At 36.8% G+C, this 22,459-nt stretch overlaps 2 protein-coding genes across 2 annotated transcripts in view; one reads left to right on the top strand and one right to left on the bottom strand.

The window, feature by feature from the left end:
• Position 1: 1 nt before the first annotated feature.
• Obp5 (odorant binding protein 5) lies at positions 2–4,020 on the bottom strand. Its single transcript, XM_011152321.3, has 6 exons — positions 3,783–4,020; positions 2,799–3,048; positions 1,882–1,960; positions 583–671; positions 382–493; positions 2–179 (listed from the first exon to the last, which is right to left on the bottom strand). The coding sequence occupies exons 2-6, from the start codon at positions 2,874–2,876 to the stop codon at positions 94–96; spliced, it is 444 nt and encodes a 147-aa protein (XP_011150623.1). The 5' UTR covers positions 2,877–3,048; positions 3,783–4,020; the 3' UTR covers positions 2–93.
• Positions 4,021–11,253: 7,233 nt separating this feature from the next.
• Positions 11,254–22,459, top strand: part of spri (Src homology 2 domain-containing protein sprint) — a 251,680-nt gene continuing 240,474 nt past the window's right edge. Inside the window, exons 1-2 of the mRNA XM_025298043.1 lie at positions 11,254–11,639; positions 19,037–19,289. Coding sequence (XP_025153828.1) covers positions 19,200–19,289 — 90 coding nt within the window. The 5' untranslated portion in view covers positions 11,254–11,639; positions 19,037–19,199. The remainder of the gene's footprint in view (positions 11,640–19,036; positions 19,290–22,459) is intronic.

The raw sequence follows: 22,459 nt of genomic DNA, 5'->3' as shown, positions 1-22,459 counted from the left end.
GAAAGAAATGACCACAACTCTTTATTACATCCATGCTGCGTCTGTGTAATCGTGTTGCAATCGAATAATCATTATGCCTCCGTACGATTGCGCTCAGGGGAAGAAGAAGTGGTCCGGGTCATTATTGTAGCTGCACTTAACGAAGTTGAAGGTCGTTTCGCAATCGTCACCAGTGGGTGCTGTAAATATCAAGCAATTCAGTATTCCGTATGTTTCAAAGCGCGGGCCTTGCATTCTCCGCGTGACCGAGGAAAAACAACATCAACAAGCTCACCGAAAAGTACAATGAAAAAATATGACGAAAATTGCAACGAAACTTTTGTAATCGTGGACCATAAACAAATATGACCGAAACGTATATTTACGTCGTGATGGACTTACGTTCCGCCGCGCAGATTTTTGTGGTCTCCTTCATAAGCACAGCAATATCGGCCGGCATCATCAAGTCCAGCTGCTTAAGCATCATTCCCTCGTCCACACGTCCGTTTTTATACTTGATTGAAACAAAAAAAACGTATATGTTTAACCATGAACAATTATTCTCACCACATTGGCGCTCAAAAGACGTTGTATCTCGCTTACAGTTCGTATTGTCTTCATTATGCAATGCGTGTAACATTTTAACGAGCGGTCGTCCGGGAACTCTCCCTTCTGAATTGCGAGCACCGTATCTATAAAACAGAAAATATAACGAAGTTTAAAGTTTGACATAAGTCGCGTGATGAATTTCAGTGACGGCTATTTTCCCAGAACTTTTCGCAGCACTTCGTCATTCAAATCACTCGTGATTCGAATCGCTTATTCTTAAACAGCAATTTGTCGAATCGAATTTCTCGCTTTTTAATATATTAAAATCCAACGAGAGAATTTTTATTACAAAACTACAGCATCGAGAAAAAAATGTTCAATATTTGTGATTATAACTGAAAATTGAAATAAATATTTATAATTAAGGAAACTATTTTTATAATAAATATTTCTATAATATTAGTAATAACAATCTTATATGTATATATGTATATTGTTAGTTTTTTGTTAAAATAATAAAAAAAATCAGACGTTCAACCAAAATAGAAAAAGTAAATTAAACTACTGAAACAAATTGACGCTTTAGCGAATGGCTCTTTTGCATGCTTATCTTTTCAACTTTAGTCGGAAAAAGTATTATTGGTGCGGAAAATAATAATAATTCAAATCAAATTATGATATGTTGAATATCATAATGATTTGAATACTACCGCGTCTTGTCAAGTTGCATGTGAGATGTAATGAATTGCATCTATACATAATTAGTTATACAATAAATAATAAGTCGAATATGGAGCGAGGTAAAAGATACTTCTATTTTTGGAATTACGCTTATTAAACGCATCTTTGAGAAACTCAATTGTTAATTATTAACGTGGCCGTTGACGTGTACTAACACAACTTTTTCGATACAAAATCACAGAAATCAGTCAAGTTGTGCATTTGGTCGTGATTTTGTCGACTAATTATTTACTCATTTAGTCGGCTTATATTTTATTTTGTCGTTAAATTTCTCTTTGCCGGGAGATTAAAAATGAGGCGAGCTCGGGTTGGAAAATTCAAGATCTCTCGGTGAAACGCGGATATAGCGCAATGTGGGTTTCAGAACAGTGTAAGGCTAAAGAATAGTGTCTGCGTGGACGTTATGCAAAGTCCGCAAGATACGCTTGGAAGCGGAAATTAAAGCGTAGATCGTTACGATTTCTTGGCGAAGTCGCACGCGCAGCTCCGTATTCGCTTTCATTGCATCGCGACTTCGTTTCAACGCGACGATGATTCTCCATTTTCCACTCAATTTCTTCCCACTTCTCCCCGATTTTACAAGATAAATCGCGGAATATAGCCGACGCTCACCCATATTCGCGTTCACCTTCGACACGCACGTGTTCCGTAGCGTCGCCGCAGTCTTCTCTATCTGTTCCATCGTCATCGCCTAAATCGAAATAAAATTCAATTATTTTAATATATGACTTACATGATATCATTGTTTGTCAAAACATTCAAAAGAATCATCAATTAATAAAATCGCAGAAATGCAACGCATGATGGAAACAATTGCTTATTTATACAATAGAGTCAATTAGTGGACTCGTTCCGAAAGTATGAAATATATCCGGCAAAATATTCGCTTTTCTTTTACTTTATCTCACCATTTTTATTTTTGACGGAGGAGGAAAATTGATAAGCGAAAAATTGAACAAAATTTGATGAAGGAAACAAAACTAGGAAAGCATATATACAGAAAAATTTGTGTACAAAATTCTGCAAAGAAGACATGAAAGACACATGACAGCACTATTCACTATTTCTTTAACAATTCTTTAACGGGATAATGAGTGACTTTTGGAATTGAATAATAATAATTATATAAGGGAGATCAAGTGAGGTTTACCCAAAGTCTATATCGAGGCTATACGCTTCTTGTATATATTTATTGCGAGAGTGACAGTGAAAAGGAGATTGCAGAACGTTCTTTTCAGGATTTAAGAAGAGTACCGATATCTTGGAAGGAACGCTTCGTTTGTACAAGCCGTTATCCCTGCAACTTTGTTTTCCTTGACATAACGACTTGGTAACGGCGTTATTTCTTGCGATCCCTTTTTCACTATTTCTCTCGCGATAAATACACAAATGAAATGCATGGCCAAGATGACTTAACCTGGTTTCATCCGACGAATTACTTTTAAGAAATCAACTCTTTAGCCTTGCCCCTTCGAAGAATGCAACCACGCGTTTCACATTAAAATCATCACAACTGAACCACGACTTACGGCGTTTGCCTGCTGCATCGCGACGAGTGCGATCACGAGCGCGCATATCAGCGTACGGGCGCGCGTTTCACTGGCCATGCTCCTCTCGTTCACGCACAGGGGGTTGTAAAGTGGTGTCTCAATGCCGCTGAATCCCGGAAACGTAAGCGATAAGCCGCGTAAACTAGCTGTCGTTGCATCTTTATATAGACTGACGACTGTCAACGAGTCGTCCACGGCTAATATACGGGACGGCGATCTCGTTGAGAGGCTAATTTCAGAGAATTTGCAAAAATTTGTACTCTCGTGGCATCGTGAGGGCGTAACGCGGTGAGACAAGACACTGGGTGAGGGATGCGGCGGGAAGTGAAGAGGAGAGACGAGTTTCCGCGATTTACATGCGCGATACAAGGAAGGAGCCGATGTTTAACCGCGAACCGGCAATCGACGATTCGCGATTCGCCTAATAATATGAGGCCCCGTATCGAGACTACATATTAGCGTCGGTTGTGACTGCCTTATTCGCAATTTGAGAATATCGTGAGCACTTTCGCACGACCTTCGTGCGGGACGAAGCAGCGCTTGGGATAATAACCGAATTAGATTTGGTATTGCTTCAATTCAAGATTGGGACTTTTCCTTCATGTTTCTATATTTTGTAATTTTATATAATAAATTTATTATATTAATTCAACAACAAATTTGTTAAAAAATACATTCGACTACGGAACGAGATTATCCAAATGTTTTAATCGTTATTTCGACCCTTCTCAATAGGAAAGGAAGAAAAGAGTTTTCTCACAGCATAGACAAAATTCCTTATGTCTCCAAATTAGGACAAGACCCTAAAACGGGTAATGATGACTATAACGAGTTCTTTGTTTCAACGGATGACGAGTAATAATAACTTCTGAAAAAAGTAACTTTTCCAATTCTGGCTTCAGTCAGATTTTCAATTTTATTCGACTCGTCAAACCATCAAACGCAGTCGCGATTCGACTCTACCTTCGCTCTAGTCGGGAACTGTTCGGGCCGAGAAGCCGACCCTTCGGCGGCTGCAGGAGGATCCTCGTGCTAATGTCGAATCCTTGTATCTCACAGAGAGAACGGGACCGTCCGCGTTGCGGACCGACAACCACCCTTTGCAGCCATCCCAGTAGTTCGTCGGCTCGGCCATTAGTCCAAGAGCTTCTTCCCTCCGCGGCAGGTCGATAATTACATTTTTTTCTGCGTACTCCTACCCCTTACCTACGTCGATTCGTTTTTGTCCTGTTGTGTCGTATTCGACACTTTCACTTCGCTGCGATTAATTTCCACGTGCTCGTTACACACTCGTAAACATAATTCGCTTGGAATGTCTGCCTTGTTTCGTCGGTTTGGAATTCCCGAGAATCTTTAAAAGAGATATTAAAAGCTCCTGCTTTTTTTATATCTTCGCGAATTGATGTCTTAATAATTCAAAAATCATAATAGCAGCAACTTAAAAACAAGAGTGTAGCTTTTAGAGTTTCAGAATCATCTAAAAATATTTTTTGAGTTCTTTGTAATAATTAATTAATTATTTCTTTGTAATAATAATTAGTTCTTTGTAATAATTAATTAATGTTTATAAACTAGGCAATTATGTAATCAAATATCTAAGCGCTTATAGGTTATTCAAACTTGTAAATATTATATAACTACACGAAGTAAAAGAAATATTTCTTTATATAAATCAATATGCGTATGAAAGTATTAACATAAGATTGACAAAATGTAAATCTTTTGTTAGATATTTCATATTTTATATTTAATTTTGACATATTTTCATACAAAAACTAAGTCGTAAAATATTTATTTTTTCTTGAACTTGCATTAATATTTTGACATACAAGATGATTTACGTGATAAATAAAAAGAAATAATAATAAGAAATAGTAAGAATAAATAATTGAATATACTTGAGTACTTAAGTAATTTGTAATTTGTATAATTAACCTGGTACCTAGATTGGACATCATTATTATATCTCATCATACAAATTGAAAGAGATATAATAATAACTGAATAACAATTGAGAGAGATGAAATAATAATATCCATGCCTCCGAGAAATTTCAAAAGAGACATCGTGGAAGAAGCTTGAATTTCCAGCTAAGAAAAGGACATTCAACTGCAAGAACATTGGTCTCTCTCTCTCTCTCTCTGTCTCCCCCCCTCTCTCTCTCTCCTCTCCCTCTCTCTCTCTCCTCTCTCTCCTCTCTCTCCCTCTCTCTCTCTCCTCTCTCTCCCTCTCTCTCCCTCCCCCCTCTCTCTCTCCCTCCCCCTCCCCCTCTCCCTCTCCCTCTCCCTCTCCCTCTCCCTCTCCCTCTCCCTCTCCCTCTCTCTCTCCCTCTCCCTCTCTCTCCCTCTCTCTCCCTCTCCCTCTCCCTCTCCCTCTCCCTCTCTCTCCCTCCCTCTCTCTCTTTTTTTCTGACAATGATCGCGTGAAGGGGGGAAGGAGACGAAGAAATGCGAGTAATAAGAAACGGCTAGCAAGGATATTATGAACTGCGTTAAAAAGGTGCGATCCTGTTGAACGAAATGCCATGCAGACATCTCATGAGAACAACGTGACCCTTCCGTGACGGCGCGGCTCAATTATATGCCCTTAATTAGCAGCAATAACGTCGACCATTGTTGTGTGTATTCGCTTGTATGTTTGTGTGTGTGTCTTATTGTGAGACAGTAATTCGTAATTAAAATCCCGCCGATAATATACCGTCAAACTTGCGCAACCGCGAGTGTAGTTGTTTACATAATGCGCGGTACACGCGAGTGTCAAGCGCAGCCCTCTTTCTCGATATCTCTCCCCGATAATGGCGTAGAAGATTTATTAAGCGATCTCCCGTGAACTAACGTAGCAAGGTCATGCTCGACAAAAACAGCATTGAAGAACGAGCCGACCCGAGGGTGTTTCACACGAGCGGCTTTGCTTCCCGAAGAAAGTCGCACGGCGCACACGGTACTCCAACGCGACTGCTCGCGTACCTCCTGCTATTGCCCCTCCTCTTCAAGATGCGGCCACTCGACGTCCTTTCATTAAGCGTATGACCTCGATCGCGAACTTAGTCCGCCGTCATTAAAACAACGTGTGTGTTCGACTGTACTACATAGGGAGAAAGGGACAGACGACAGAAATGATGAAAGAGAGAATGGAGCCGCGTTGACATATTCGAGAAACATATCGGCGGCGAGCGGGCGAATTAATTATAAGTGCGTCGACGCGAACGATCAAAGCGGGACAATAATCGGGCGAAAGTTTCGCAAAGGTATGCCAAATTAATCCTCGCGTGCACAGCTGCCACACCCGGCCCACGTCGGCGTCGGCCTTTTGTGATGCTAATTGGCTTTCAATTAAACTCAGAAACTCGACCCACCATCGGCCGATGGTGGGTATTGTTAGTATCACGGCGATTTCGGGAGATTTCAAGGGATTTTCGATTGCTTACGAAATCTCTCCCTCTTCCTCCCTCCGTTCTCCCGGAATTGCTTTTTTCTTTGTGTACTATTGTGTCGAATTTCCTTTCTCTACAATTTTTCTACAAATGAAAGAAAGAAAATCAGCGGCGTGGTGTAATTCATCGGCGATCGAACGACTGCGCCGTTCCAGGGTTCAAGAAAAAGAGATAAAGAGAGAGAGAGAGAGAGAGAGAGAGAGAGCACAGAATAATATATTTATTATTATTATTATATAATTAAATAATTATACATAAATTGTATTAATTTGTAGATCTTGAGAAAAATGGTCAAAAATTAATTAAAGAAACTTTTATTTTTTATCTAATTAATGAAAATGGTTATGATTAATTTATTTTATTACTTTATATTATATACAATATAAATTATATTTATCATAATAAAATTTTATAAACTGATCACTATGATACTTTTAAATATTGTCATAATTAATTATTTCTTATCTACCTCCCATGAATCTAATTCTATAAACTTTTTTATAAAATATAAATCCCTCTAGCTTGGCTTTTTTGCTCTTCTGTCTCTCTCTCTCTCTCTCTCTCTCTCTCTCTCTCTCTCTCTCTCTCTCTCTCTCTGCCTCTCTCTGCCTCTCTCTGCCTCTCTCTGCCTCTCTCTGCCTCTCTCTGCCTCTCTCTGCCTCTCTCTCTCTCTCTCTCTCTCTCTCTCTCTCTCTCTCTCTCTCTCTCTCTCTCCGCCTCTCTCTCTCTCTCTCTCTCTGCCTCTCTCTCTCTCTCTCTCTCTCTCTCTCTCTCTCTATCTCTATCTCTATCTCTATCTCTATCTCTCTCGTTCGTGGAATTTCCGAACGGAAGTGACTAACTGACGATTTCATCAGACTTGCATCGTGCTTTGTTGCCAATGCGTTTTTCTTCGTGACCATTTGCGTCCATCCACTTACCCGTACTTACATATACGCGCATATGCAAACGCAACATATACACATGCCACATACACTTCCGGGATTTAGAAACGTCGCTTGAAACAGCGATAAACAAATTAAAAGTAACTACGCAACTCATGTTGGGGAATAACATGTGTTATCGCGAAACAGACTGTTCGTATCCGATCTCCGTTGCCTGATTATGCCGATTATACAATGAGCGGCTTCTCTTTACTCGTAGCTCTTTGCTCTTTGCTCGCGACTCGTACGTCTTGTGATGAATAATCGTTGTTAAAAATATATCTCTTTGTTGATCTTATTATCGACGCCATTCGCGTTACGTCACTTTTCATCAATGAAAAAAATTATATAAATATTATCATTATTTTGATTACTCTCGCTCTGAGACAGAATCAAGAGCGAACATACTTCATTCCGTTGCAATTTTTATTTTGCACGGATAAACGATAAAACGCAAGTGTTGATAATTTTCCAAATTGATAATTTATATTTCTCGTTAACACGTTTAACGCCACGTCATTTATATTCTGAATATCTCCTTATAGACTTATTTATTTAAAATAATTTAGGGCTCAATTGATATATAATCAAAATAATTTACTAAAGCACGTACTAAAAGCTTCTTTATGTACGGATTTTGTTAATTGAGGACGAGTTCAGGGTTATATATCTATTGCGCAAATGAATTATGAAATAATTATGTCGTTCGAGATATTCTGATTTATTACAGACTAAATGTCTAAACTAGATAGAGGAATGAATCATCTGTGCAAGATAATATGATTTAAAGGAGATCAATTACGACTAATCATGTCATCACCTTGAGCAGGACGGTCGATTGAATATTCGATTATATTGATAATATATCGATTGAATATTTGCCTCAGTTTCAATAAGTTTTCCATCACGAAAGGATGTATACTTTATCGGCACTGATAATGACGCGCTGCGGACGGAAACGCGGCGACGTTTAGTCAAGCAATTAGAAACATCTGTGCTTATGTAAGAAAATAATAACATTATTCTGCCGCTAATTCCGCTAGTACAGCGAACCGACCAATCTCGCGTTAATTATTAGCTATTTGCATATATTTTAATGTTTCTCACACATCATAAAATAGTTAAAAAGTCAATATATGCACGGCCAGACATCACAATATCAAAAGGAAAATCTCATGACTTTTGTCTTTTAATTCATCGCGAAGTAGCTCTGTCTTTATGCTTTTCTCTTTCGTTTATGCACCGAAATGCGTTACACAAGAAATTAAATTATATTGATACAATTAATTAAGAGAGAATGTAAGATATGTTTATAATATGGCTTGCTCGGCGTTCAACTTACCGTTATGAAATATTACACGGGCCAGTCGAAGCCAAACTGCAGATGTTAATGCGTAAATTTACCACTAATTTCTGATGAGAAAAAGAGGAAAGAAAGAAGATGGAATTTGCCTTAAAAATTAACGAGGAAAGGATCGAAAAGCGATGGAGTCAGACTGAAGAATTTTGATGATAGGAATCGCATACGCTCATCTTAACTTTAATCTCACATTGATCCTCCGAAATGACCATAAATTTACGCATTTAACATCCGCGGTCTGGTTCCAATTAGTTCCAATTAGTTCTTTCATTTAACAACAAAATTGCAAGTTATACTGTATACAGTTTACATAATAAATTTAAGAGAAATATATGCAGAAGACTAAATAAAAAATAAATAATTAATGAAATTAGTAATGAAATTTGAACAAAGTATATGATGCATAAAATGGTACGCAATATGTATACATTGCACAATTAAATTTAAAAAGATTAGGACACGAAATAAAAATAAATAATGAAACTTAGATAAAGTAATGTATATTACACACAAGATTGTACAACATGCAATTCGCATTGTATAAATAAATTTAGGATATATCGGTATAAGACACTAGATGCGGGAAAAAATAACGAGACTAAAGTGAAACATATATTATATACAAAAATATATCATGCAATCTGCAAAATATAAAAAAATCTAAGAGAAACAAATGTAGACAGAGAATGCTAAAGTGCCTTCGTAAATTGTCGTTACTTGAGATTTGTCTCAAATAAGATGCACAAATTTGAATTTAGAGTCAGACTTAAATTTTTCGGTGATTTTTCGAAATGAAAGTATAATGTCATAAGTTCTATCTGAGAAACTCAGGTCTAACTTTAATTTCAAATCTTGGTGTCTCACAGAATATAAGTTTCAAGTAACAGATATTAACACGGATTTGAGCGTGGAAAGAAATGATGAAATTTAGATAAAGCAACCTATATTACATGTAACATGATGCATCTCATGTAATTCGGAACACACAATAATATAATTTATACATACATTATAATATTATAATAATTCGTATTCGTAATTTCTATAAAAATAACATGATTGTACAGAATTGCGTTGTTTTGCTTGATCAATAGGAAATTTTACGCTGGGAAATTTGAAGATCCGCTGTATGCTGATGAGCCAAGTCCAGGCCGTTAGCACTAATATCGAGTGTGGTGTGATTTTGCTCACAAAGTCGATTACAATGGCGGGGATTAGCATGACAAAACAGCGGCGTAATTTCGCGGTGATTGACGGCGAGACGATTGGATTTCAGGCTCGACTTCTTACGAGCCGCGCGTTGCATGAGGCGTTTCTTCATTTCCGCGAAGCTAATTAAGAATAGCTGAGAGCTGAGATACACGCGAATATCATTAAATTGTCTTATTAGAATAGAAAATTATACGCGGCTTTTCCAGTCGTTGCATGAAAAAGCATTTTGCAATCATTTCCTTTCGCACTAATTTGTCGCCGATAATTCAGCCGCTCTAACGACGAAAATGCGTCCATTTTTTGTAAAATGATGCGCGCTTATGCTATTTCTGAGTCGGAAGCTCGTACAAAAATACATTAAAGCTATATGTGAAATATAAATAGAATATAATCGCAGGATATAAGAAGAAAATCTTATAACAATAAATATCGAAAGCTATTGGAATGGTATTACTATTAGAAACAAAAACGAAATCGATGAAAATTACCAACTGATTGATTCGCGTTACTTTATTTTTCAAATAAAAGATAATAATAGTAATCAAAAAGCGGGTAAGTCCACCTCAGATCTTAGGACTATGTAGATCTCATCGATCCATTATAATAAAAATAAAAATAATAGTAATTATAGCAGAAGCATTAAAAATAAAAATTATTGGTCGCAAAAATAAAAAGAAGAATAAACGATAATATAGCGTTCACTAATCTTCAGCGGGAAAATATTTTCCATATGGAACAGCAGGATATAAAGAAAAGATACTTACACATCCCATTGTTCTACTGATAATCTCATTGCGCAAACTGAGGTATGTTAATTAGCGAACAGTCACGAATAACGATGAAACACAAACGGTCGCGTTGGCGCATCGCGTGCGCTGTCGGTGTCTTCGCCGAGACAATTTTCTGAGGTGCATTTCTATCTATAGCGCACTCTAATCTTTCATCGGTTATCGAGCATGACATTGGATCACGGACGATTGCGGCAATCGTAACAAACTTCGTTGCCGGGGAGCAAGAGAGAGAAAAGAAAAACGAAAAATAAGAGAGAAAGCATGACAGCTACGCGCCTGCTCTTCGTGCAGTCGCAAGAGGTAAGAGAAAGAGCGCTTTGAAAATATAAAATTATAAATAGAATCCCCCTGCGAATTCCACCGCGAATTACAAATCGTCCAAAACACTTTCCCCGCGTGCGACCCCCGAAGAGGCAATCCCCGATTTATTTCGAACTTTGCGCCCAACGGTTACGTGAATGACGATCAACAGATTGATCCTTATGAGCTTCAGTCGAGGGTTGACACGATTTCTTGCCGACGCGATCACCTTCCCGTAATCCCCGTAAACGATCCGATCGCCAGAATCATTGACGCGTTTCAAATCGTTGTCTGTCAGCTCAGTTGCTTAAACGACAACAGCAGCAGCAGCGCAGCGATACGCCAGTAGCAACGACGGCGACGACCGCGATGGTACTGATGGTGGTGGTAGTTAGGTTTATGGTGGCGGGAGAGACGGTTGATGGTGATGATGACGTTAATGCTGGGACCAGTGCTGGTGCCCGAGGCCCTCCGTGCTCTCGTCGTTGTCGTCGTCTTTTCCGTCGTCGTTTCTCGCTAAAAATACCGCTAATTGTCCAACTGGAATCTCATGAACCGCGCGGTCGTCGCGCGAAGCGCTCGTCCGTCTCGTATCGCCGGCGAAATCGATTGTTATCGCGAGTGAATGTGTTCCTCAAGTGTCCGTGAGCAATTCACCTCGTCGTTCGTCTATTGACAACGTCGGTAATTGGTCATAGACATAGAGCAAAGTCGCGCACAAGTGTGTGTATGTGTGTACGTGCGCATGCATGCGCGTCGTGCGTGACACTGCGGTGTGACGCCAAGTGATTTGCCAACACGGTATGTTACTTTTTTCTATTTCCGTTCTGTTACTTTTTGTAAAAAAATTTCAACAATATCATGATGAATCCGTTTTTTATAATTTGCTAAATGTCAAGCTTTAAATTATATTTCGACTGTCACGAGTAAGCTTCCCAGATACGAAAACTGAAAAAAGGTGAACTGACTTCCAAAACAGCTGGAAAGTGTAGCTTGCAAAAGTATATTTTTTGAAGATTATATCAATAGATAAGAAAATATTTAATAATTTAGACATTTTTAATATTATCTGGACATTAGCTATGAATATTGATAGTAAACTCTGGGCTGTCTAGCTATGAAATTGGCAACCTTGCTGTTGAACTAATTAATTTATTATTACAGCCACGATATTTGGCTTTTTAATTTTAGATAAAATTATTAATCACAAAGAATTCATTAAGAATTCCTCATATGTTTAGAAATTTTGCAGAAATTACTAATACATTGTTAGAAAACCTTCCAAACACAACACAGGAGACACACATATATCATACACATATATGTTATAAAACCATGTTAATTTTACACTATTGATAAAGAGATACAACCGAATGGAATGATTTAGATCAGGAGCAAAATGGTGATTAATAACACGACTCTGTTAGATCTCTTTTTTTGTTTATATCCCGAGTCGAAGGCTAGAAATTCTATTAGACTTAAAATCTCCATAATTTATTCCCTTGCAAACACGTGCGTGTCGACGATTACTCTGGATACTCGTTGTTATGTCACTAATTATTATGCAACTAGCGTAGCTTAGCAGACATCTTCGTAATCAAACTGCGCAGTACTTATCCATCATTAATCAAGTGTCTACAACGTCTAGAATAAAAGTCTCGTTCGAGTCGTGCATATCGTCTGACTTATTTACATCAGAATGATTCACGGTGATATATTTTAAAGAGATTCTATTATTTATAATATCCGTCGTTAAAATTATATTCCTGTGTAATATAAATTTAATGTATTTAATGTTCATAGAGCGTTTATTATTTTCTTATAAAATATATACGTGATATATTGATATATTAATGTTATAATATTTATTATAAATTAAATATTACAATATAATATAATATTGCTATATATGTTGCATTATATACAAGAGATATTCTAAATTTCGCGATTCTAATTTTTTCTTTTCTCTAATTTCTCTGAATAATTAGCAGATTTTTTCAGCAGAAATGTCAGAAAGGATCATTATTAATGGAAATTTTTCACTTCCCAAAATATTTTTAGTAACTAATCTCTAAATTAAACATTTGTAATAATATTTCGTTAAATAAACTCCCCTTGCAATTTAGTTAATTTAATTTGCAAAAATTTAATTCGCGGGAAGTTTTATTTCTATCGTTTCGATGTTTCGAAACTTATTAAAACTTATTGATACTTTGGCGTCTGCGTAGAAGATAAGTCAACTCTAAATCGTTGAGAAAACCTCTCGATAAAATTAAAATCGCAAGTTTTACGACAATCTATGTATTTATATCTCCGGAGAAAAGAAAAGAAATCAAATAATAATAAGGACCGGAACGACTGATAATAAATTAATTTGTTGTCTTTCATTGGTGCTTCCTCTATCGAGATTTCGTCGTGCGTTCTTAATTTCCTCATTTTCTCCTATTCCCTTGAATGAAATGACGTTTTACTACTCCAGGCGATGTTCGCACAACGAATTTCGCACGCCGGCGTTGATTCATACATGCTCGCGCGCTCGCGCACTTTCAGATGTTCCCCGCGGAATTTGCGGAGGCGTTTACACCCGCTGCTTCGTCGTTTCACCTGCCTTGAACTGCGGCCGACTGACTAAGGGATTTTCTCCTCGCTCGTATTCAGAGAACAGGAAGTACGGTCGGCGCCTCGGCGGAATGCGCCTTCCGTGCCACGAATCTGCGACCTCTTGAATATCCATAGCCGAATTTGCGAATGTTTAAGTTCTCGGGAGCTCCGAAAGTATAATCTTCGCCCGACGATTCATAATATAAAGGAAGAGAAAAAGAGACGAAGAGAAATCACAAGAGGAAGAAAGAAAGAGAGGGAGTAGGGACGAGAATTTCATATTTTATTATCCTTGCATATTGTTACACTCATTGTCAGAGAAAGAGCCGTTTCTTCTCCTCTGACCTCACCCCCTCCTTTTTCCTTTGCATTACCGTTCATGGTTCTCACATTCAACGACACTCGGATGTACGCGTGAGAGAAAAATAGGCGGTCCCGAGGAAACGAAAAACAATACCGTAATCGCTTACCTCGTTCGGGCTTGAACTTACCATATAATCGCAGCGTGAATGATTATTATTATGTACGAAGAGTCGTACACTTGCCTCGCGGTGTCTAGTTTCATTAACGGTTATCGTCACCGTGGGTTCTTCTCTTTCCTGCAAATTGACAGGAGGCGACGCGAGAGGTCGTTGAAGCGGTCGGGAGGTCGCTCAGAATTCGTCGTTCACGTTCCAATGTTCGAGATTGATTTTTGGCGAAAGAACAACCGAAGAACGCAACGACATGTCTAACATCCTTTTCTACCAATGTCGATCCGTCTGAAAGAATTCAAGCCTTCGTCTCAATAGACTTTAAACTCTAGTCCAAAGGTTTAATCGATATTGTGTAGAAACAGACACAAGAGCGACGTTCTTTAGGCGCTATGCACCGCGCGAATACATCACCTTGTCCGTTGCCACCTGTTGCCACCTGTTGCCGCGCGGTGCAATCAATTGCGATGTGAGATCTCTTCGTCAGTTGATAGGCTCACTCGCTGACTTTAACGTAGAATTCTTTTGCTGCTTCGATATATTGAAATAGTGAAGACTAAGAGTGAAGTTGTATTTACTGCATCCGTCTAGAGAGCGGCAGATAGAAGACCATTGATCCGCCAAATTCCTTTTTTTCTAATAAGAATTGTTAAGATGTGGTGGGGTGACGAATACTGTGAATGTTTCAATGGAAAACCACTGAAGAATATGCCGACGGAAGATTAACGGACTCTTATCTGCTACCGTATGGGCTGGCAGTGTTACTTAACATGCTTCACATGCATGCCAGCTTAACATGCCAGAATAAAATTCCTCATTCATTCTCCCGATAGTCTCAAAGGTGTAGATTTCCAGTTGCATTTCTTTAACACGTTGGATACTATGGCAGTCATCAGTGATCGGCATATTACGAAACTACTTCGTCTCATTAAATTACATGTAAAGTATAATTATGTGTATCTAAAAAAATATGATATTTTAGTAGGATTTAAATTTCGACTTTGATATTCACCAATTTATTTTATCGTCTCTTTGTTAGTTGTATGCAATTGGTTATGTTTTATACGTAAATTAGTGAAACACGATACATTAAAGTGTCGGTCACTGCTGACCCCCATGGCAATCAACTCTATCAAAGGCTGACGAGTAAACGAGGAGCGAATTCTAACACGAGACCTCGAATACCTCCGTCGACGTGATTCTCTAGACGAGTTCGTTGCTGCGAAACATTAACGTGAACTCGGTGAACACGCATGTAGTCGTCGGTCCCGTTTCTCTGTCGATTGGTGTCGATTGAAATTGCCTCACTTGCGAAATCGTTTGCACGAGTTTCCACAATGACGTCAGACAGTTCAAAGGACCGCTCCTCTTGTCAGTAATGCGCGTTTCATCGTCTCACGAACGTTCTCACGAACTCTCGCTGCGGTGTTTGCGTTCATAAACTCATCGTAGGAAACAGAACCAGGATGTGCAGCCTTTGTTGCGTAATAATGCGCGTAATAAATTAAAATGCGTATAATTGCTTACAGTTATCTCCTCGCGAAGATCTTTCGTCTCCACCTTCGCCTTCACCTTCGCTTCCGACGTTTAAGCAGTCGAATTTGAGTAGGAATATTGAGTAGAAATTGAGAAATTGAATACTGAATATTGAGAAATAGAATATTGAGGATTGCAGATTATACAGGGTGTCCAAAAAATCTCAGACCAATAAAATATCTCGAAAACCAAGCATTTTAGAAAATAATGTTTCGGAAAGTTATATGGTTTCAAAGGGGACATAAAGCAACTATATCATTTTGTTTACAGATGGCGGCACTTTCAAGATACTCACTAATCATTACTTTCCTTAAATGGAAACCCCAATTTTTTATTATATCATCTTTTTCTACCAATTAATATGAATAACTTATGTCTCGAACATTCTTTTATTTGCCTAATACTTTTTGAGATATTTAAGGAAAACTTGGTCATTTTTTCAATATTTAACTTACGATATCTCGCTAACTATTTGTCGGAAGAAAAAGTGGTACTAGATTTTTTTATTTTATTTAGTCCCAAAAATATATTGTTACAATAGCTCCCTGACTTTTATTAATTTATCGACTTTTGGATATTTCAAGATCATCAAATTAACGAAAGTCAGGGCGCTATTGTAACAATATATTCTTGAGACCAAATGGAGTAAAGTAGTCTAGTATCACTTTTCCTTCCGACAAATAGTTAATCTCAATCTAAAGTTGTTTCGTTCCGGCGCTGGTCAGGTTTCCATCTTTAATTTGTACTTCTTAAAATTTGTAATATTTATACCGGGAGAAATAAATATCTGCAATATATAGAATATTTATTCGGTATTAACGACATCTTTTTTAGATATTTATTTTTAAGTATATTTTTTATACGAATTTAACTCACTTGCAAAAGATAAATATATCTATCTATTTGACTTAATTATTACAAAAACAAATATATTTGCGCTCAATTACGGTTAAATTGAATAACAAAAAAGAAATCATATATTTTTGACATATTTTATTACATTTGACACATAAAACTGTTTACTGACGTGAGCATATTTTTCAAATCTTTTAATAATATAAATGACACTAACAATGACAAGAACTCGAAATTGAAAATCTTGACAGACGATCTTTTAATCTTTTATGTTTCAAATATTGTAGAAACATTTTTTATAAAAAAGTTTCAAATTTATTTAATCAAAATTTCTTATGAATTCAGAATAGCTTATAAAACTCACTCTCAACTCTTTTGGATTTTGAAGCAATTGTGTACACAACTTAGTGGCATTTAGTTTATATTTAGATTTGAAGGCCAAAGGTCGCGCTACTAAAGAATTCTATAAGAAATTTATCTTGTAGCGCCCTGCAAGAGCAGTGCAAGGGTTAAGATCCCGAAAGAGTAATTTATTACGCGCGCTTTTCCTTGAGATAAGAATCTTCCGAGTTTCAATATGAAACTGCCTCTCGTCATACAAGTAAAAAGCATGACAGATAACATAGTCGCGTCGCGACTTCAGGAACGCGGATATGTTGGACTTCCGATCTGTAATCTGTAGGCTGGCGTCAGTGTGGCGCTCCCGCAGTAAATATCAATAGCGAAAATCTCACTCTATGATTAGTGGCTTTCATTGCAAGAATCTCATTAAATGCTACGCTACTGCGAACTCTTCCCTGCTAATAGATGATTCTCAGTCGGACGGTAACTGGTTAAATTTTTTTCTACTGCGCAAACAAGCATACGCACAATCGATTGTTTTGAGTTGATTATGATCGCATTGGATTTCCCATTTTGTCTATTATCGTCAGACAACAGCATTCTTGTTTAGTGTTGTTCGTTCATTACGTTCGTCACATATGTGTGTGTGAAATAGTAGTTTCTTTACTAGAAGCTAGAGATGTGCGAATCAAGAATTTTTATGTCGAATCGAATCGAATCGAATCTCATTTTTTAAATTCGAATTCGAATCGAATCGAATGAAATCGAATTGAATCATTAAAAAATTTATTAATTAAATTTATAATAACATAACTATTAAATATGCAAATAATAATGGAAGATTTTAATATGAAAGGGAATATTGATATTGTAATATCATCTTAAAGTAAAATACATATTTAAATATTTAAAGTAATTTATAATTAAGTTGTTAATTATAAGTTAAGTTAATTACAAGAGTTCAAACATACAGGCCCAGATGGCCCGTTTTATAGCTGATGCACGCAAACGATAATGTATTTGATTCCTATTCGAATTATCCGGATTCGTATCATAGAGATTCGGATTTGAATCGAATCGAATTACATTAGATTCGATTCGATTCGATTCGAATTCGAATAGTTCGCACATCTCTACTAGAAGCCTAAAATTTTTTTCATGCTAACACTCTTTATCGTATTTGCATCAGAAGCGAATGTATTCATTTCATTCATTTCGTATAGCTATTATAACGAAAGTAGAAACGTTCACATGCAGTCGAGATTAGACCGAATTACAAAAATCTGTTTTTGCTATGTTTTGTTACATTTGACGCTAGTTTAAAAAAGAGAAATTAAATAATATGAATCTTGATAATCACAGTCGATGAAAGGAAAATAAGATTCAGCACAATTTTCAAATCTCTTGATGACGCAAACGGTTTAACTTTACGTCGGTGCACAGAAAAAATATTTTACTCTTGAAGAAAACCGATTATTCAATTTATCTTCTTTCTTTCAAGTAATGATTATCTTCAACAAAGAATATTTTCTTAATAATAGTCTCTTCTTAAATATACTTATCATAAATTTTAGAAAAACTCAACAGATAAATTTGTTCTCTTTTAAAAAATATCATAAAATTTATACTCTCTCGTAGAAAAAAGAAAGCAGATTGAATTTTTGTTTTAATTTAATATTTTTCTTTAAAGTCCTAAACTCACTAATATTTAAAATGCAATTTTGAATAAATTTGACGCTTATGACAAACTTGTGATAGATTTGCAGATATATAAACCAATGAAATTACTCGAAACAAGTAACATTTGTTTGCGATACAATGAGTACTTTTTTTAAACGTGGGATATGCAGGTACTCGTGTTCGCGCGCGCGCTCGTCGTGTAATGTTGCAAATGATGTAAATATCGCAAATATTATTTGACATGCTAATGAAACAATTGTGCGGCATAGCAGAATTCATGCCTTCTCATGGAATTTATTAGCCCTTCTTCCGCCATGATTTTTGTAATGAGAGGGAATCACGTAAATACTTCACGCGTCATGACTTATTCACGAATTATTCCCGTTTGTTTCGTTTTCCCATTGCGCCTCCTCCGTGATGCTGAGAGAAACAGAGATCGAGTTCGCCTTCGGGTTTGTTATCTTCAAGAAGGTCGCGGCCTTGATAACTCCCACGGCATAATTTCGCGACTTCCTTGTAGATTAACAAACTCGCCGTCGGCTTATGCGTCCTTAAATTTTCTTGCGAAACTGCAATCGCGCGGCGGAACTGCCCTGAGAAATGCTGAGAGAGAGAAAGAAAGAGAAAATACATTAAAAAGATAATTATACGTAATAATTATATAATGTAATCGCGCACATTTAATCGCGCTGATTTTCTTTTCCGTTGCAGATACATCGTTTGTGAAGCGGGTGTAACTCACGAAAAGTGTATGTGCATATGTGTTCTATTTCTGCCTTCCTCTTCAATAAAGTGCGGTATAATTTGTTAATTAAGTTTCGCCTGAGAGTGCCGCGTAATGTGATACGTGTTGTGACTTATATGCGAGAGGAAGATGACGTCTTTGGTGCAGAGGGACTCTACCGATGGCGGGGCGCAGAAGAAGAGGGAATCTATCAGCAGCAACGCATCCAGTTACTTATTGGTGAGTGGTGAGGAATAAGTTAGTAAAGTTAGTTCTACCGATATATAAGTCGCAAGATTAACGTGACGATTCGTATATCCCGAGATAAAAATTTCAAATTCAAACGCGAAGTTTTCAGCCTGATCGGTAAACAACTTGCACTTACGAGTTACTTCTTCCTCATTAACAATTTGGCAACGGTGTTATTATTTTTTTTATTAGTACGATAACACATAACAAGTAACGATAACATAAAATTACATTTTTGGGGTAAAAGTAACGAATATCATCGTTATTTTTATCGTACATGTGAAATAGGTGCGCACGCTGGAAATTGCAGCGAATTGTAAAATTGAGTGTCTTAAAAATTTGGGAAATTAGGAGAGCAAAGGGAAAAGTTAGAAAAATAACGGAAATTGTAACGACGCTTTTTGACGATAACGAGATATCTTTCAAAATAATAATCGTAACAAGTTACTTCTCTCAATGGATGACGAGTAAGAGATATCGAGTTACTTTGGAGTTAACTTTCCTCATTTCACAATTTTTTTTATATAACTTTCTTTCTCATTTATAAAATTATGTATTTTATTTCATATTTATCTCCCATATAAGTTAATTCTTTCAATTATCCTCGTAAACAATTAATAAAATGTATGACTTGAAGTATTAAGGGAAAATTAAAGAAATAAAAACTCATTGCAAATACAATAGCACAATTTCAAGGGAAAATCGAAATTGACTGAATAAAGAGCAAAGAGAAAAGGCTAATCGAGAGGGAGAGAGAGAAGGAACACTCGTCACTTTTCTCAAGACACTCTGTAGGGCTGGCGATTCGCACGTATCACGAAGCGAATATCCGCGGACGAGAGGTTCTCTAGGCCGCGAATGAAGCCTATCCTTTGCCGTACGAGAAAAGGAAATTGCGTGACGCACGAGAGAAACTGACGCCATTTGTCACGGGGGAAAATTTTCGACGGGCGCGCGAAAAACTCCCATCCTCTTCCTCTTCTACGTATTTATTACCGGCGTCTTCGCTTTGATTACCCGCACTTGCTTGCGTGCGAGCATGCATGCGTTATTTCTACATATATATATATATATATATATCTTTTTTATCTCCCTACGCATCCGCACGAGTTGAGAATTCAGATCGTTCTCTCATCCTCAGTCGAAAGAGGAAAAGAAAAATTGCGTGACACCGCAATTTTTTGCCAGAGGGATGAAGATAAAAAGCGGGGAATCGAAAGTACGGGACCGTCGAAGTGAGGCTCCACGAAGGACGAATACATTTGCGAACGATTGCGCAGACTGTTTTAAATTCCCTGCGAGGCGACATCGAAGCGAGGCATTCTCAGATACATGTTGTAGATTGATATAAAAAAATAAAGTATAATCTCCTCATAAAAGAATTCGAAAGGGTGATACAGACATTTCAATCTTCCGAGTGATATATAAATCGTCAACATATAGGAAAATTTATCTTGCAAATCGTGGAAATGTACAGCTTAGTGTTTTGTTTGGTGACTTATTATTAGGGCGGTCATACGATTAAAAAACAAAAGCAACGTATGTTCAAAATGTTCTTTAGAAAGCTCCATTTTTAAGATTAACGCGATTTTTACTGCGTTTATTGTTAATAAATGATTAAATATCATGGATTAATATTAATACTTTGACAGCCGCATTTTTCACAAAAAATTTGCTTTTGCCGCCGGCATATAATGACGAAAACTACTGGCTACTGTTGGCACTTTTTGTAAACTTTGTTACAAATTGTTGAAGGCATGCTGTTGACATGTTGTTGCAAATTCGGACATAATTAGTATTTAGTAAATAAAAAGGCGTAATTATTTCAGTAATAGATTTGTCATCATTCTGACTATAATCTCACTTCCATTGTCTCATTCTTCATCACTGTTGTCTGATATCTGATCGCTAACATTTAATAGGTTATCAGCATACACTTCGTCGTCTCTTATAGAAAAAAACACTCAAATATTGAGTATCTACATTTAATTGTTCGAATTCACTCTCAAATATGGGTATATACATTTAAATTTGAGTGTATATAGACTCAAATAATAGTCGTTAAAGTGCTAAAGCATTAAGAAACGATAGCTGTGATTGAAGTGTCTTCGACAAAATTGATATTAGTGTTATCTCTTGCAAAATCTTCAAAACTAAATCATACTCCTAATAGTATCTACGAGGATACCTTGTAGAATAAGTGTTTTAAAGAGAAAGAGAGAGAGAGAGAGAGAAAAAGAGGGAGATACATTAGTTTTATACCAAACTTTATTAACTTATTTAAAAATATATTAAGAGATTTTCTTTTTATACATGCTGTAGATTGGTAATGAAAAAATAAAATATAATCTAATCAAAAGAATTTGAAAGGGCAATGCAGGCACTTCAATCTTTCAATTATCTCAAGTGGTATATAAATCGTAAATATATAGAAAAATTTTCTTGCAAATCATCTTGCAAATCGTGGAAATGTATAGTTTGGCATCTTGTTTGGTGACTTGTTATTAGGACAGACATGCGTTGTCTCGAAAAATAAAAATCTCGAAGTTCGGAAAGTAGGATAATTTACCGGAAAGTTAATTCCGAAATCTGAAACAACTCTCCAAAATACAATTTTTTTTCCTGAAATATTGAGCACGCAAAATATTATTTTAGGAAGTTACACCAAAATTAGTACAAGACGAAGTATCGAAAAATATAACTAGCTCAAGTTAGCTAATAATACTAACAATAATAATAACAACAATGAATAAAAATAATAATTTTTTGCTACATTGTTGCCTTATATTAATTTTATCATTGTAATTTCTCGAGAGACGACTGCATGTTTCCAATATCTCGATGAAGTTGTATTTCAGAAAATTACTTCGATATTCGGATATCGGGATTTTTCGGGAGATTGTCCTGCATTCCAAATTCCGACAGATTTTCTTTTTCCTTTTGGAGTGATATATATCCGCCGTTATTCGTGCGATTGCCCCGTCTGTCTCGTTTGACGGTTAATAACCTTTCTTTGACGGCGCTACGGTTCGCGTAGCAGACAAAATCTATCATTCTTCACGTTTCTCGCAACGTTCAGGATTACTTAAACATCGGACAGTCAATATAGAGGGAATATTACAAACGTCGACGGGGGATTGTATGAAAAGTAAAGCGCGCGA

The sequence above is a fragment of the Harpegnathos saltator genome, unplaced genomic scaffold (assembly GCF_003227715.2).
Source record: "Harpegnathos saltator strain DR-91 unplaced genomic scaffold, Hsal_v8.6 scaffold202, whole genome shotgun sequence".
Classification (NCBI taxonomy): Eukaryota; Metazoa; Arthropoda; class Insecta; order Hymenoptera; family Formicidae; genus Harpegnathos; species Harpegnathos saltator.
The sequence above is the reverse complement of the archived record's forward strand: the minus strand, read 5'-3'. Positions and strand labels throughout refer to the sequence as shown.